The sequence below is a fragment of the Phocoena phocoena genome, chromosome 19, assembly GCF_963924675.1.
Source record: "Phocoena phocoena chromosome 19, mPhoPho1.1, whole genome shotgun sequence".
Taxonomy (NCBI): domain Eukaryota; kingdom Metazoa; phylum Chordata; class Mammalia; order Artiodactyla; family Phocoenidae; genus Phocoena; species Phocoena phocoena.
In genome coordinates this window covers 49,085,679-49,101,686 of record NC_089237.1, presented here as the reverse complement: position 1 = coordinate 49,101,686, position 16,008 = coordinate 49,085,679, and the positions used below count along the sequence as shown (strand labels likewise).

Genomic DNA, 16,008 nt, shown 5'->3' with positions numbered 1-16,008 from the left:
AGACTTTCTACCTGTAACCTGGAAGAGCTTTTACCAGCCTTTCTTGACCTTGTATTCTTTACATTCACTTTACAGCTTGCAAAGCATTTTTATATGTGTTGTTATTTCTTTTGATTCCAATATATGTCTATAATCTGCTCTGAAAGAGGCTTTTACAAAGAATGTCTGCTGGGGGAATAATCATTATCAGGCTCTGGAATGAGACATTCCTGGGACTAAATCTTGGTTCTGCCTACTGGTATGCCTCCAAGTGTGGGCAAGTTTACTTAACCTCTCTGGGCCTCAACCTTCTGGTCTGTAACATAGAAATAATAATCCTATATTTCAGAGTTGTAAGGATTACATGAGCATTTGCACACTGCAACACTTACAATAGTGGTTGGCACGAAGAACAGTTACCGCCATAGTAATTCTTAAATTAACGGTTCACAGAAGAAAATATATTAATGGCCAATCAAGATATAAAGAAATGCTCAACCTTAACCAAAGTTAAAGAAATGAATATCAGTTGAATAACCAATACAATAAAATTAACAAAAAAATCTAGAGACAACTAAACCAATAATACAGGTCTGGTTAAGATGTGTTTATTTGTATTTTCATTCTTAATATTTAAAGAATTGAATATCAAGAATACTACGAGATGAGAGATAAGGTCCCAATATGCTGGTATGGAAAGATCACCAAAATATAAAGAAAGAAGCTGGATACAGAAGAGCATATGGTATCCGTTTGTGGGGGGCTTTTACTTTTTACATTAAACTTTTTCTGAATCGTTTGCATTTTTAGCCATGTGCATATACAACTTTTAATTAAAAAAACACTTTGGAAAAATGTATTTCACATACAAGTTCAGTTAATGACAACAGCAGCAGCAGGAGACAAACATGTTATGATGGCACCCTTCCAAAACCTTTTTCCTGATATCAGGGATCATCTTGTCTGCAAGTAAAACTACCGAGAGCTTCAGTTTACCTGCAAAGCGCAGCAAACGTCTTCTCCATTTGAGAAATGAGAACTCTGGGAATATGTGTTCAAGGTCCCACAGCCCTTTTATAAGTTAACACAGCAAAATAACTCTTTTTACTTCATCATGCCAACGTCAATGAGTTGGTTTTTATTCAGGTATTTATAAAAACTGACTGTTGACGGTGCTGCCTGGGGAATTCTGTGCAGTGATGCTGATGTGTAACAGCAGCCCAGAATACCGAATACTGGATAGAGTTACTTTTCTATTTCAAGAAATTGTATTAAAGCCCATTTAATGCCTACAGAATGATTCTTATATGTAAGAATGATCATTTCTAGTAATAGTCAAACATGTCTACTTCACTGACAGCATTTATGGCCACTCCATATTTCTGTCATATTAATATGCCTTATGGAGCTGCCTCCCTAGATGAGCGGCTAGTCTCATTTTTTGCTAGGGAAAGAGGTATTTGGTGGCTCTGATGCACAAAGCATCCAGCCATAGTGCGCCCAGTCTGTACGAGTCAGAGGTAGGCTTTCAGCTTCCGGTCTCAGAAGCCTCACCTCACGTGAGACTCTGTCACAAAATATTGGTACAATAAAATTACAATTGCAGAAATTATGAAAATACACCAAAACTAAACTATTGCTTAGTAAATTAGAACAGGGATACATTCTCAAAATCTCCTTTCTTCCCGTTCCTAAGGTTGGGCTGGTGGAACTTCATTCCAACTTCCTTCTAACTCTGAGGCCTTCACCCTTGCTCTGCCCTTTACTTGCTTTGAGCATGTAAAGCAGTAACTTCTTTCCAACCTCCACAAAGACCCACTAGAGGCAGCCTGCACCTCCCCCTCCCCACACCTAGGCAGGGTGGGAACATTCCCACAGATGCTGAACACAAGTCCTCCGGAGGAAGAGCACAAGGGTGGCCAACCACAAGATATGTTTCCATTCTTCTCAAATGCTATCATTTGCTCCTGAGCCACCTCTTCTCTCTGCCAGGCCAGGTACTGTCATTATTAGGCACTCAAAACATGCTTGCCTAACAAGAAGTATTAGGCCCTCAGTATAAAGGAAATTAGGCCAGTAATGAGCAAAAGTAGGCTGAATCAGAGGAAATGAGGGCAGCCATTCTTCTGCCGCAGGCCATCAACATTCAGGGTCACGCAGTCTACCCACATTCTGTCATCAGGAGGAAAGGAAAAAGCCGCCGACAAAAACCTGTGGCTCTAGAGATTTCTGTGAGCTGTCTGCAAGGCTCATCTAAGTCATAATGCTAAATATACACTGTAAGAATGAATATGCCAAATATGAAAAACAACCTCCACCCTCTGGAGTGGGATAGTCTAGTGTTTGCAGGGTAATCCGCCTATCAGTTTTCCTTACAACCGAGGACATTATCATGCAATAATACCAGTGTCAGGCCAGAATGCCGGCCCCACACAACACACACCTTCTCCGCAGGCTGGGCTGTTGCTGCGATCACTGACAGTCGATCCTTCAAACGAGTATCTGCTTCCACAGAAGAATTGACTCTCTATTAAAACAGACAAGCAGGCTCATGAATGATGAACATTTACAACCCATATTAGTACAAATGGATTTTGCTCCCAGAATAACTTCTGTGTGGAACTGTTCATCAGCTTTAGCTATATCAGGCTTTTTGCGGGAATTCAAAGCACTCTGTCTTCATGAAAATAAATGCCATGTGCTGATCCTGGCTTTCTGCCCCTTGTCTTCCCTCAACTTTGTAAACACTGTCAGAGTAGCTGTGTGTTTTTGTGCAATTACTCAACTTCTCTGTTCACAGTTTCCTCACTGATAACATAAGGAGGTTGGACGGTTTGGCCACTAAGAACCCTCCCAGTTCTACAGTCCTGAGATTTCCACGGACTCTAAAAATGATTTAACATTTCTTAGACCAAGAGATACAGAAGTTCAGTGGTCTGTTCAGGGTCCCAGAATGTCCTTCATTCTATTTAAGATTCTAGTGCTCTTCTGTGGCCTCATCTATTCACATAAACAAGATTATTTCCATTTACAGGGTGGATCTAGAGGGTCTGGCCGTAGCCTTCAGCTCACCGCTCATAGGAGGATGGCACAACCTACTGGTGAGGTTCTATGCAATTTCATCTTGAAGAAAGTACCGGTTTGTGCACAGAAAGCTGTCCTAACATCTCTCTCCTTGGGAAAAATAGAGCAAATCATTCCAAATCACTGAGGTGAAAGAGCAGTGATGGGATTAGAGTGGAAGCAGTGAACGGAACACTAACACCACCAATAGCTCCATTTGATTAAGAACATAAATTGCAATGGAAACTCATTCCCCAAACTAAAATCTCACCTTTCTCAAAAGTGGCACTTTCTCTTCCCCCATCTTGTTCCCTTCCTCACAATGGAAGACACATCAACAATGTGGGTGCCCCAAAGGGGCCCCAGCAGCGCTGCACACAGGCTATGAAGCATGGAGCAGCACCGCAGCTTCCAGCTGCCAGACACTCAGCCCTGACCCTAGAGTAAAGCTCAAGGTCAAAGGCTCAGTGTGACCTCTGGAGCAACTCTTTTTATTTGAAACTTCCAAAAGGCAAGCACACGGGATGAACTAGATTACCTGGGCCTTGACCAGGAGAGGCTTCAAACGCTCCAGAACTGCCTTCTCTACCTTATCCGCTAATTGGGTGGCAGAAACACTATTTAGAAATAAAACTGAAAATTAAAATCAAAAGCAAGAAAATACCCTCTTGTGCATATTTATTTACCACCCCAGGCGAAGGGAGACCGAATGGTTATAAAAACCGTGGGGCCTCGCTAATTGTCACGGCCGTATGAAACCCCCGGGGATCCGGTTAACTGCAGATTCTGACTCACTTGGTCTGAGGGAGGCCTGAGAGTCTGCATTTCCAACAAGCTTTCAGGTGATGCAGTAATGCTGGTCGTGAACCTAACTTTGAGGACAAGGGCTGAGATAACATCTGAAGAAGTATAATTAGGCTCTGAATCCATTTTGAAAGAATAATGGCTGCCTTGAAACAACTAAAGAGGGCAGAAGACTCAACAAATGAAACCAATTTTGTTCCCTTCCAAGCCCGACAATAACAGAATTAGACATAAACTCACAAAGACAAGGGGGGAAAATGGTGCTGGAAGCAGAAGGACAAAAGTGGCAAGTAACTTACTGGCCTGAGAAAGCTGAATTCTAGGGTCATAATGGGGAAACCTGAGAACTTACACAATTTGTACTGCTGACTTAAAGAGGCCTAAGACTGGTAGCACCAGGTATGCCTAGGCCTGGGGGTGAGCTGGGAGGAGGTGGCTTAACTGTAAAAGACAAGAGTCAAATGACGTTTGAGAAGTTAGATCCCGACCGCGGTCCCTTTCCCTCCTTCGCACAACTGGACCACTGCCTCTCTCCAGCTCTGAGGGAAGTCTGGTTGCTCACTCTCTGGAGGGACCTCTTGACTAGGGGACGCCAATTACATTGAGACAGGAGGTGCCCTACTGAAAAGAGGGAGTTCACGTACGTGAGCTGAATGCCGAGTGGTAAGACTCACCACCCTCCTGCCCAGCTCAGCTCCTAGGACACTGGCATCAGGTCCTCACCTTCCAGGCAGAAGATCAAAAGACTCATCTCTGGATAGTCTGACCTACCCCAAAGGAAAGACCTAAAGACCCACATGAGGGTCCTTAGCCAACAGTCCACCCAGATGACCCTAGAGTAAAGCTCAAGGTCAATAATCCTTCCATCAGATGGTGCTAGAATAGCCAGATATCCATAAGGAAAACAATGAACTTGGGTCAGCATCTCATCTCATGCACAGAAATTAATAAAAAATGGATTGCAGACATAAAAATAAAACCTAAAACTATAAAGCATTTAGAAGAAAACACAGACTATCTTTGAGATGTCAGCATTGGCAATGATTACTTGTTTCACAAAAGAGACTGTAAAATGAAAAAATTGATAAGCTGATCTTAATCAAAATTTAAAACTTCTAGTCTTCAAAAGACCCCATTAAGAAAATATATAGGCAAGCCACAGTGTTGTGAGGGAGTAGCTGCTGCACATATTCTGAAAAGGGCCTCAGATCCAGAAAATACATTTTAAAACTCTTAAAAATCAATAATTAAAAAAATGATAAAAAATGGGCAAAAGACGTGAATAGACACATGACAATAAGCACTAAAACAGATGCTCATCATCATTAGGCTTCAAGAAAATACAAATTAAAATCCCAACAAGATACCACCACACTCTCACCAGAATGGCTAAAATTAAAAAACAATAAAACAAAAAACCCCAGACACTACCAAATGTCAGCTAGGATGTGGAAAAACTAGAAAGTAACTCCCATACTAACTAAAAATGGAAAATACCCCAAAGGTTAATTCACAGGAGGGTGGATAAACAGACTGTGGGACAGTCATGCAATAGAATACTTCTTGGCAATCAAACAGAAAACTATGCAAGGCAGCCCGCTGTCCCCCTGACCAGGCTTCTTCCAGAAGTCCACTGCACTTGGTTCACTTCCAGATGCCCCAAATGGGGTAAGCCCTACATTTGCAAGGACTCATTCATGACCTTGCCCATTAACTTCCCAGGGTGGGCACCTGAAAACTCCTAGGGAAGTGCAGGATGGACTCTGTACAGCCTACTTTCCCTGGGAATCTTCATCTACTACCAGCAGCATGGCCTTTTCCTTGTTCAGCTAGGTTTGGGCTTGCTTCTCAGCTGTCAGGATGAACAATATATGGCTAGCGATACACACTTATGTAACAGATTGATGAATAAGGGTAATGAAAAGATTAACACAGGAATGAGGACAGTGGTGAACTCTGAAGAGGGACTCACAGGGAGTTTGAGAGCAGGGGTGCCGACCTATCTCTTGGTTTGGGGTGGTGGTTCACAGCGCTCACCCTCTACAGCAAGAGCCACAGCCCTTCCAGCCTGGGAGTGGATGTTCTATCATGACCAGTGACAGCATGCGCAGCTGTGTCGACGAGAATTCTGTTCGTGTGACTTCAGGGTGAATCATTGTCAGAGCCAGAACAATGAACCAACTGCAGCAGTATCAACTAAACCTTCTCATGAACTTCCTCGTGCCCGTAGTGAGGTGGTAACACTCTTGGGGGCAAATGGGAAAAGCAAACTCATTCAAAAACCTTAGGCTGCACTCAAGCTAACACGTGAAGCAGAAGTATCCACACAGCCACTCACAAGAGCAGACTGCATGTCAACCTCCTACCCTACCAAGCCGGGAGAAAAGCACCTCTGAGTGCAGTACAAACAAATAGATGTAATACTGATCTTTCAGATTAAACTCCTCCGAAACTAGAGATATCATATCATTCAAACTCCACACAAAAGAAACAATTCCTAGCAAAAATACTGTGTAAAATACACGTAGGCATGCAGATATTCATTCATTCATTCATTTAGTGAGCTTAGGCCCAAATGGTCCAGCTTGGTGGTGAAACTATCTAGACCAATTAGAATAGGCAAGCATTCACTGTCCTTCCTCAGAAGCAAACACATACCTCAGCTTTTTTCCCCCTATTAATTAATTAATCAATCTATTTATTTATTTATGGCTGTGTTGGGTCTTTGTTGCTGCGCGTGGGTTTTCTCTAGTTGCGGCGAGCAGGGGCTACTCTTCATTGCGGTGGATGGGCTTCTCATTGTGGTGGCTTCTCTTGTTGCAGAGAACGGGCTCTAGGCGCACAGGCTTCAGTAGTTGTGGCTCGCAGGCTCTAGAGCACAGGCTCAGTAGTTGTGGCGCACGGGCTTAGTTGCTCCGCAGCATGTGGGATCTTCCCAGACCAGGGCTCGAACCCGTGTCCCCTGCATTGGCAGGAGGATTCTTAACCACTGCGCCACCAGAAAAGTCCCATACCTCAGTTTTTGAAGTCTATCCGTTTCTTCAGTTTTGAGTTCATTCAATTCCTTTGTTCTTCTGGAAGTTTCAGCATCAAACCAATTGAGCCTAGAGGATGGTATCAGAGTCACCCTAACTCTCCTCAAACCAGCCAGGACTCCCTGGGGCTCCAGTCTGGGCTCCACTGTTGGCTTCTTAGGTGACTTCGAAGTACTTTAAGCAGGCAGATGGTCAGTAAACATGAGAAGGGTGACTACACCACTAAACAATCTCAACTAGTTGTGAAAACGACTAGATGATGTAGAACAGCCCTGCTGCTTTGGTTTTTCTCTACCTCAGAAACATACAGTTACCTCTGTTTTTGCATTTTGTCCATTTCTTCGACTTTTAATTCTTCTAATTCCTTTAATCTTTTGGAAGTTTCAGCATCAAGCCAAGTGAGTCTAGCAGACAGTACAAAAGACTCAGACCAATTCTGCCTTGACCTGCAGGTATCATTACCACATAAAGAGACCAGGAGTCAGGATCCCCCAGAGCACCAATCCTGGCTCCATTAAAGACTCAGGAGGTAACGCAGCCTCTGGGCCAGTAAAGCTCTCCGTGTAGCGTTTCATGTAAAAAGACATTCACCTGCAAGAGCACTCCTGGTGAGTGTGCAGAGCCACAAAAAAAATACCCACGAATATTCTCGAGAAAACTAGCCATTGCTGAAATTAGGACTTCTTGCTCAGCTGTAAAACAAAGCTGTTCCTGTATCTTCCAGCTCAAAGAAATGGGCTCCCAGGAGAGCCCTAAAGGCAGAGCAAAGTCAAATAAAAACAGAAAGGAAAAGCTAACTCGGAACAACCTTATTGTATGTGTTAGGGCTTGATGCTTTTAGTTTAGCGTACGTGAATAGTATCAAATTATCTAGTGGTCCACTTTCACTTTGGCTTCCCTATAATTGCAAGAACAATTCCAGCCAAATGAATGCAGAGCAACCTGTTTTCACTGCTCTCTTGTCATGGAATGGCCTCACCTCATCACCCCCTATTTAAAGCCTATTCTTTAAGTCCTAATTGATTTTCCATCTCCCTCCACAAAGCACAGATCTCTGCAGAGGTGTCCTGTCCCCCTTCTGAACTCTCTCAGCTCTTAACTCTTCAGTTCTCAGGGGACAAACGATGTTCTACCTTAAATTATAGTCAGTGATATGTCCTCTCTACTAAGTAGCGGCTGGGATTCTGTCCTTTTTGCCCCCCTTTTTAAAAGTCTCCAGAGAGCTCACAACTGTACCATATACATACACAAAACAAGCAATTGGTAGACAACTGACACATACGTAATTTTTGAATGAATTAGACAAGGAATAAAAAAGGGGTTCACTGTCTGAGCTGCATACTTTGACAGAAAAGTTTAGTGATTTCCATTTTAAATAGCCAACTTTATACATGGGAAAGAGAAGAGGTTGCTTTAGAGTCCTCGTGAAAGGGGGCCTTTACTTTTCAAAGACTTGACGAACGCCAGCACAAACCTGACTGCTTCGTGCTCAACAGCACCTCTCAAATGACTTTCCTCTTGAGTATCTTCTTTCTGGAGAGACTGTTCTTTTGCGGCATCTTTGGGGCTAGATTTCACCTTTAGCCAGGCAGCACTGCAAAAAAATGGAAAACTATGCCTTTGTAATCATTCACTCCACATCCCATGACTCATAAAAGGTGCCAGCTCAGAGAAGACAAGAGCGTTAAATTAATGGTGATCTACAGGATGGGGCTCTGAATTGGAAACTGAATGTAAAGCAGAGTGAGATCCTCCAGGGTTCAGGCTCAGTGTCAAAGGAGAGAAGTCCTCCTTTGCTTCATAGAAGCAATCACTATTTTAAATGAAAAAACAACTGTCCATTACAGAATAATGGGTGAACCTCAACAGAACCCTATTTTAATATATAGATTTGGGTCACTGATTACATTCCATGTTACATAGCAACTCTGTGCCTTTATAAGGCCTAATACAGCACTTTGAGCCTGTAAGCCTTATGCCCTCCCCTCCCCCACCGACCATACATACACTCTAGAAGACAGTCCACTGTATATTTGGTTTGCAATATAAACTCCAACCAACTGCTGTTTTTATGAGCTTACAACTGAATTCACATCTCTATACTAACACATATATAAAAATACAGATTTTTTTTTTTTGGCCACGTTGGGTGGCAGGCGAGATCCTAGTTCCCCAACCGGGGATCGAACCCATGCCCCCTGCAGTGGAAGCACGGAGTCCTAACCACTGGACTGCCAGGGAATCCCCCAAAAACACAGAATTTAGAGCAGAGAAATAAAAGCAAAAAAGCACATACACTGTGAAATCAGAAGACCTGATTTTAGTCCTAGCTCTGCTATATGAGCAAGACATTAGATTCGCTGGACACTGTTTCTTCAGCTTTAAAGTGAGAGTCGAGGAATAAGCATAACCATCCATTCACAGTCATTCAGAGTCTTTGGGGACTCCATCCCACCAGGCTTCTCACCGTGTCTCCTGCCCGCCTCTTAAAAGCTGAACCCTTCAAGTCACCTATCTTCTCACTTGTTCTCCTCCCCCCATTACTACTTTTGGCTGCCTTCCTTTTACTGTCCTACCTCCTGGCCCTTTCCATTGTGCTTTTGAGAACCACTGTCCCACGGTATACATGCTCCCCTTCACTTTTAATTTTTTTTTCTATATATATATATATATATATATATTCTATAAATTTATTTATTTACTTTTGGCTGCATTGGGTCTTCGTTGCTGCGCACGGGCTTGCTCTAGTTGTGGCAAGTGGGGGCTACTCTTCATTGCAGTGCGCAGGCTTCTTGCTGAGGTGGCTTCTCTTGTTGCGGAGCAGGGCTCTAGGCGTGTGGGCTTCAGTAGTTGTGGCGCATGGGCTCAGTAGTTGTGGCTCGCAGGCTCTAGAGTGCAGGCTTCAGTAGTTGTGGCACATAGGCTTAGTTGTTCCGCGGCATGTGGGATCTTCCCTGACCAGGGCTCGAACCCGTGTCCCCTGCATTGGCAGGCGGATTCTTCACCACTGCGCCACCAGGGAAGTCCTCCCCTTCACTTTTAACCAATTCCCCAAAGACTACTTCCACCTAACTGGACTCTGCAGCCCCTGAAGGACAATGCCTTCTCCCCAGCTCCGTGGAATGACGGGTCCTCATTCTCCATGTGCTATGAGTGAGGGTGACAAGGCAGTAATATCAGCATTATCCTAACTGTCCCCTGCGGTCAGGACAGCGTCTATGAGATTTGCATGGTTTTATAATCCATATTGTCTTGACTTGGAATAGGAATTATTTTTAAATATTCATTCATTCAGCAAAGATTTACTAGATGTCTACTAAGATTTACTACATCAGGCACTGTACATACAGATATAAGGAAGGCACAGTTCCTGGCCTCAAGTAACTAGGATCCACTGGGTGAAGAGACAAGTGAAGGGCAGCCCATGATCCTCCATACGGTGAACATGTCCACAGGGTATTGGGGTGACCCGTGGGAGTTACTCTACCCATAGCCAGGTAGGAAAGAGGAACCGATAGGCTTCTAGCAAAAAATGTCTCATGTATATATTACTCATCCAAATAAGCTTTTCTCCTTAATGGGAACTAAGGATGCTGCTTTATTTGCTCTAAGGAGTAGGTCACCTTTGATCTGTGGAGGAAAATAAAGTCAAACACCCAAATGGTTCCGTGAATTTTTACATACCGTTTAGGAGATGCCAGTGGGGATGTGGGGTTTGGAGGTATCCAAGGAGCCTTATGGTCCTTCACAGGCTGCTGGTTCATTTTTAACCTGGAGGAGACTGTTGTCCGTTGTAACCTGCTTTTGCCGTAAGATTGGGGTGGTCTACTTTTTTCAGCTTTGTGAAGTCCCTGCAAGAGATAACTATGAATTATAAAGCCAAACAGATATCAAAGAAACTGGCTGTAACCTCTGGCTTCCTGAAGCTTCAAATGGCCCTATGATGTTCATACACCCATTCAGCAAAAACCTAAGTGGAAAGCACTGTAGCAGAAATTTGGGGAGGGTACAAATTACACTGAAATAACTTTGGTTGTGGGGAGAGGGGTGGAGGCATAAAACTGGAATCCCTGGCTTGGCCGTCTTTATATTTATATAAATATATATATAAATATATATTTATATTTTTAAATAATTTTTCCTAACTAAACCAAAGAGGTAAATTGTAAAACATTCTTGGTTAAAATGCATCTCTGAGTCTTAGGCTTCCCATCTGTAAAATGGGAGCTAATGTGTTCACGAATTTCTAGAAGATTAAAAGGGCTAATGGAGGAGGAGCACGACGGTGAAGGCAGAAAGGCACACGCCATCTAAACAGAATGGCTACAGTAAAACACTGTAGAGGATGAGGCTGCCTCGGAGGAGAGCACCAGGCTGAATTTACACAGGCTGAATCCTGATTTCCCAACGACCCCCCCTTAAGAGTTTGTCTGAAAAGGAATAAAGACGATCTTAATCCATGATCTATCAGTAACAGGTGATAATTGCCAATATCCTTTTTCTGGGGTCACCTGACAATATGCAGGTTTGCTACATAAGCCTCTGGACAACCCATCAGATGGAAGTAAGTACATTAAGGGTATTTAGACTAGGAGGTGGTCTTGTGGCCAGTTCTCCACTGGTAGGGCCTTAAGTTAACTTTTAGATAGAAGCTTAAAATATAATGTACTTTCAAGCCAGCTGGCTCCCAAAGCCATATTAGAAAGTACTCACCCTAAGATGCCTTTCAATATCAAATATTTTTTGATATTTATCTTTAGCAGGAAATCTTAATCCCCTCAAATTTCACACTTCCAAATCAGAAGCAGAAATAACCTACCCAGTGAAGACCTTGGTATCAAAACAGTTAGGTTCTTACTAAACCAGGACAAGAAAGAATGCCCTGCCCTTAGTAACAGTATTAAAACTTGTTGTTTTTTGTTAAAAGATAAAAATGACCTGGAGCTAAGCTTAGTTTAGATAGTTTGACTCAAGGGCTCTGGCATTCAAAGGCCTGAGAACTCAAATCCTAGCTCCACCTCTTACCAGCCTGTGTGACCTTGGACAATGTCAGATTAATACAAATGGGCCAGAAGAAAGGAGTGATTTCATACTTGCTGTAGTCTTGCCGGTGCCAGAGTATCTTTCTTCCTAAAGGGTGGCACATTCTCAGTCACAAGCTTCTTTTTCCCTGCTCTTGTTTTTGCCAGGGCTAATGCCTCTTCTTTGAAGTTCGCATTTTGGTCTACAACAGATGGAGCTTCTTCCGAAAGGATATCCGCATCTAATACATCAAGCTCGTTTTCCAACCTCTGGGTCATCGGAAGCTCCTTATCAGGTTGATACTTATCTACATGGAGATTTCAGAAGGACAAATTGAGGGAAATGCTGTTCAAATCAAGTGAGAGTGATTATCTAGAGACAGATAAGCTCACAATAATACCCTGTTAAAAACTGAGGTGTTTTGCTGTCCAAGTTGCTCCTAATCCTATGACTCCTACTGCAGTTCTACAAGCAGAAACCTAAGTGCCATGGCTGACTCCCTGAATCTCACCTCCCACATTTACTTACTCACCCGGTCCCTCAGATCCCAATTCTTAAGTATGTCTTGTCCTTCCTTCCCTTCGGCCACCACCCAAGGTCAGGCTTGCAATAATATCCTGTGACTGTAACAATGGCATCTTCTAACTGACGCCTTCTTTATCTTCAACCACACCTTCTCCCTTCTCCGGGCTACCATAATTATTTTTTTCAATGTAAATATTTAAATATCACTTCTCAAAACCTTCAATGGCTCCTAATCTGATAGAGAATAAAGTCTGAACTCCATACATGACATACAACCTGCAGTGGAAAAGAAAGTAAAACTGTCTTTATTTGAAGATGAGATATTTCCTACATAGAAAAAAAATCCAAGAGAATCTACAGATAAGCAATTACAACTAAGAACAGAGTTCAGCAAGGTTTCTGGATAAAAGAAGAAAAATATACAAAAGTCAGTATCATTCCCACACATCAAAATAACTAATTAGAGAAAACATAAGAGAAAAAATACCCCATTGACATTAGCAACTAAACCGTAAGGCACTAAGGAAGAAATCTAATGAAAGATGTACAAGACTTTTACAGAAAATATTCAAAGGTATTTTAAAGGACATGAAAGAAAATTTGGATTAACTGTATTCATGAATGAAAAAATACTGTAAAGCTGTCAATTCTCCCCAAAGTGACCTACAATTTCAAATGCAAGTTCAATTAAAATCCCAACAGATTTCTCTGGGGATCTAAACAGGTTAATGCTAAAATTCTTATGAAGTGTAAAATCCCAAGATAGCCCAAATAATTCTGAAGAACAAAAAAGTGAGGAATAGGGCAGGGGTGGGAGTCTTATTTTCCCAGAGATAAAGTGTTCGTGATAAAGCTGTAATACTTAAGGCAGTGTGGGAGTGATACAGGAAGAGGCAGAAACCAATGAAGCAGGATGGATATGACAAAGGCAGTATGACAAATCAGTGAATATGAACTGGATTGTTCAATAAATAGTGCTGAAATTATTAGTATCCACAGGTAACAAAATAAAAATTTAACTGTCCAGCGTGAGGATCCTTGCCTCAAACTGAACGCTTATATTATAAATGGAATAAAGACCTAAATGTGAAAGGAAAACTTTAAAGATTTTAGAAGAAAATATAGGAGAATATGATTATGACATCAGGGCAGAAAAGGCTTTCTTAAAGTCAAATAATGTTAACATATTTAAACTTAATTACATGAAACTACAACTTCCTTTTGACAAAAAGACACCATAAAGTCACAGACAAGCCAGAGGCTGGAAGTACATCTCTGTAATGCATATAACTAATATAAGCTTAATATACAGAATATGTAAAGAACGCCTATGAATCTGTAAAAAAACCAAACAATCCAACAGAGAAACAGGCAAAAGATAGAAAACGCCAATTTAGAGAGAAAATCTGAACCGTCAATAAAAGCATGAAAAGATGATCATCACTAATCAGAAACACTGAAATTAAGACAATGAGGTACCATTTCACACCCATCGGATTAGGGGGAAATTTTTAGTGTGACAATACCACGTATAAACAAGAATGTAGAAAAACAAGTACTCTCACAAGCTACTAGTGCAGGAGTAAACTGGCACAGCTACTTGAAGACTCACCCACACTGTCACCCAGCAGTTTCACTCCTGGGCACAGACTCAGCCTAGAGGAACCCTCACGCTTACACAGGAAGACATGAACACAGATATTCACTTCATCGTGTTTGTAACAGCAAAAAAGTGGAAACGACCCAAATGTCCATCAATAAGAACTGAGAATAAACTATGGTATATTCATACAAGGGAAACCTATCCAGTGGTTGAATTAATAAATTAGAATTCATGTATAAATATGAACAAGTCTTACAAACGTAAGTGGAGGGGAAAGCAAACTGCAAAGGTTGCATTTGTAAGATATCACTGACATGAAACGCATAGCATATGAAACAATACTTTATAGTGTTTATGGATAGAGACATAAGCAGTATATGTATAAAAACAGGGCAGGTCCATATTATAATAACAAGAGTAACCTCTGGTGAGGGAGGGAGGGAGGGAGGGAGGGGTATAGAATGGGGAGAGAAATATAAAAGGCACTTCAGCTGTAGCTGTCATATTTTATTTCCAAAAAAAATTCTGAAGCAAATAAAACAAAAATGTTAAAGTTTGTTAAATCTGGCTAGTAGATATACAGGTATTTATTATTTTCATTCTTTTTCTATATGTTTTAAATATTTCATAATAAAAGGAAAACTACATTTAGACTACTTTAATCCGGCCAAAGGCCAGATTCTCCTTGCACCACTTTTTTAATCTGGTACTTTTCAAGGTCATGGAAGTTACGCTGCAAGGATACATAAACTGGAAGGAAAGAATGCTTAGACTAAACCCTCAGTCTAAAACTTATTAATCCCCAAGTTTATATATAGCAAGGCAACTCTGACCTCTAGGTCCTGATGCCTTTTCAGTTCCGATTTGCATAAATCAACTGCAAATGTAGTACAAGTTCCAGAGGCAGCTGAGTTTGAGGACGTTGCTGGTGATGGGGAGGGAACCAGCATCCTTACATCTGACAAGTTATACTAGTGCAATCAACCACTGCAAGAACATTTCAGAAGCTGCTAAAGAAACGCGCCAGCCAACAATTATATAAATCACAAGATCAAATCAGGCTCACACATATATCCCAACTGAAAAGACGGGGTTTTCCACCCAAGCGGCTCCCTATGACTTTTGGGGGGGGGGGCGTTGGGAAGAAGGGACCTTAGGAACTCAGAATGGAGGTATTAGGTAGAGTGAGATCTAAAACAGAAACAGAAACTGCAACCTTCTGAAATCCAGATTATAAAGACCAAAAAAATACCAATAAAATAAATAAGAGGGCTACCATATCCTTCCCCATGAGCAACTGTATTACATTTGCAAAGTAGCTAACCATAATACCTCAATTTGTAGTGATGAAAACGACAGTGATTTTATGATCAGCCCTGACATCTGCACACTTTTCCAGTATCTAACATAATTCACATTCATATTTGAGGCTCACCATGACACACAGAGCAGGTGGGGCAATGATTACTACGGTTTTTCAGATGAGGAAGTAACAGTTAAGTGCTTTACTCAAGGTCACAAGGTCAGCAAGCAGCAGAGTCACATCTTCTGACTCTCTCAGTCCAGGGCAAGGCCCATTCATTCTGCCCTGTCAGGAACTACGGAGCTGTTCCACATAAACACATTTTCCAGATAACTGAAGCTCATTTAATTCTTGATGAATTATCTAATTTGCTACTTACAACAACTAAGTCAGTTACATCGGATAAGGACCACAGGCGTACCTGAGAGATCTTGCAGGTTCGGTTCCAGACCACCAAAATAGAGCAAATATCACAATAAAGCGAGCCACACAAATGTTTTGGTTTCCCAGTGCATATAAAAGTTATGTTTACACTATGTAGTATGTTGTCGATTAAGTGTGCAATAGCCTTATGTCTTTAAAAAATGTATACACCTTAATTAAAAAATACTGTATCACTAAAAAATGCTAACCGTCACCTGACAATGCAGGGTTGCCACAGACCTTCAATTTGT

At 41.8% G+C, this 16,008-nt stretch overlaps 1 protein-coding gene across 1 annotated transcript in view; it reads right to left on the bottom strand.

Moving 5' to 3' along the window:
• KIAA0753 (KIAA0753 ortholog) overlaps positions 1–16,008 on the bottom strand; it is a 53,952-nt gene that overhangs the window by 17,490 nt on the left and 20,454 nt on the right. Inside the window, exons 7-13 of the mRNA XM_065897506.1 lie at positions 11,975–12,210; positions 10,566–10,732; positions 8,356–8,475; positions 7,196–7,285; positions 6,861–6,950; positions 3,581–3,659; positions 2,423–2,506 (exon numbers count right to left, since the gene is read on the bottom strand). Of these exons, the coding sequence (XP_065753578.1) occupies positions 2,423–2,506; positions 3,581–3,659; positions 6,861–6,950; positions 7,196–7,285; positions 8,356–8,475; positions 10,566–10,732; positions 11,975–12,210 (866 nt within the window). The remainder of the gene's footprint in view (positions 1–2,422; positions 2,507–3,580; positions 3,660–6,860; positions 6,951–7,195; positions 7,286–8,355; positions 8,476–10,565; positions 10,733–11,974; positions 12,211–16,008) is intronic.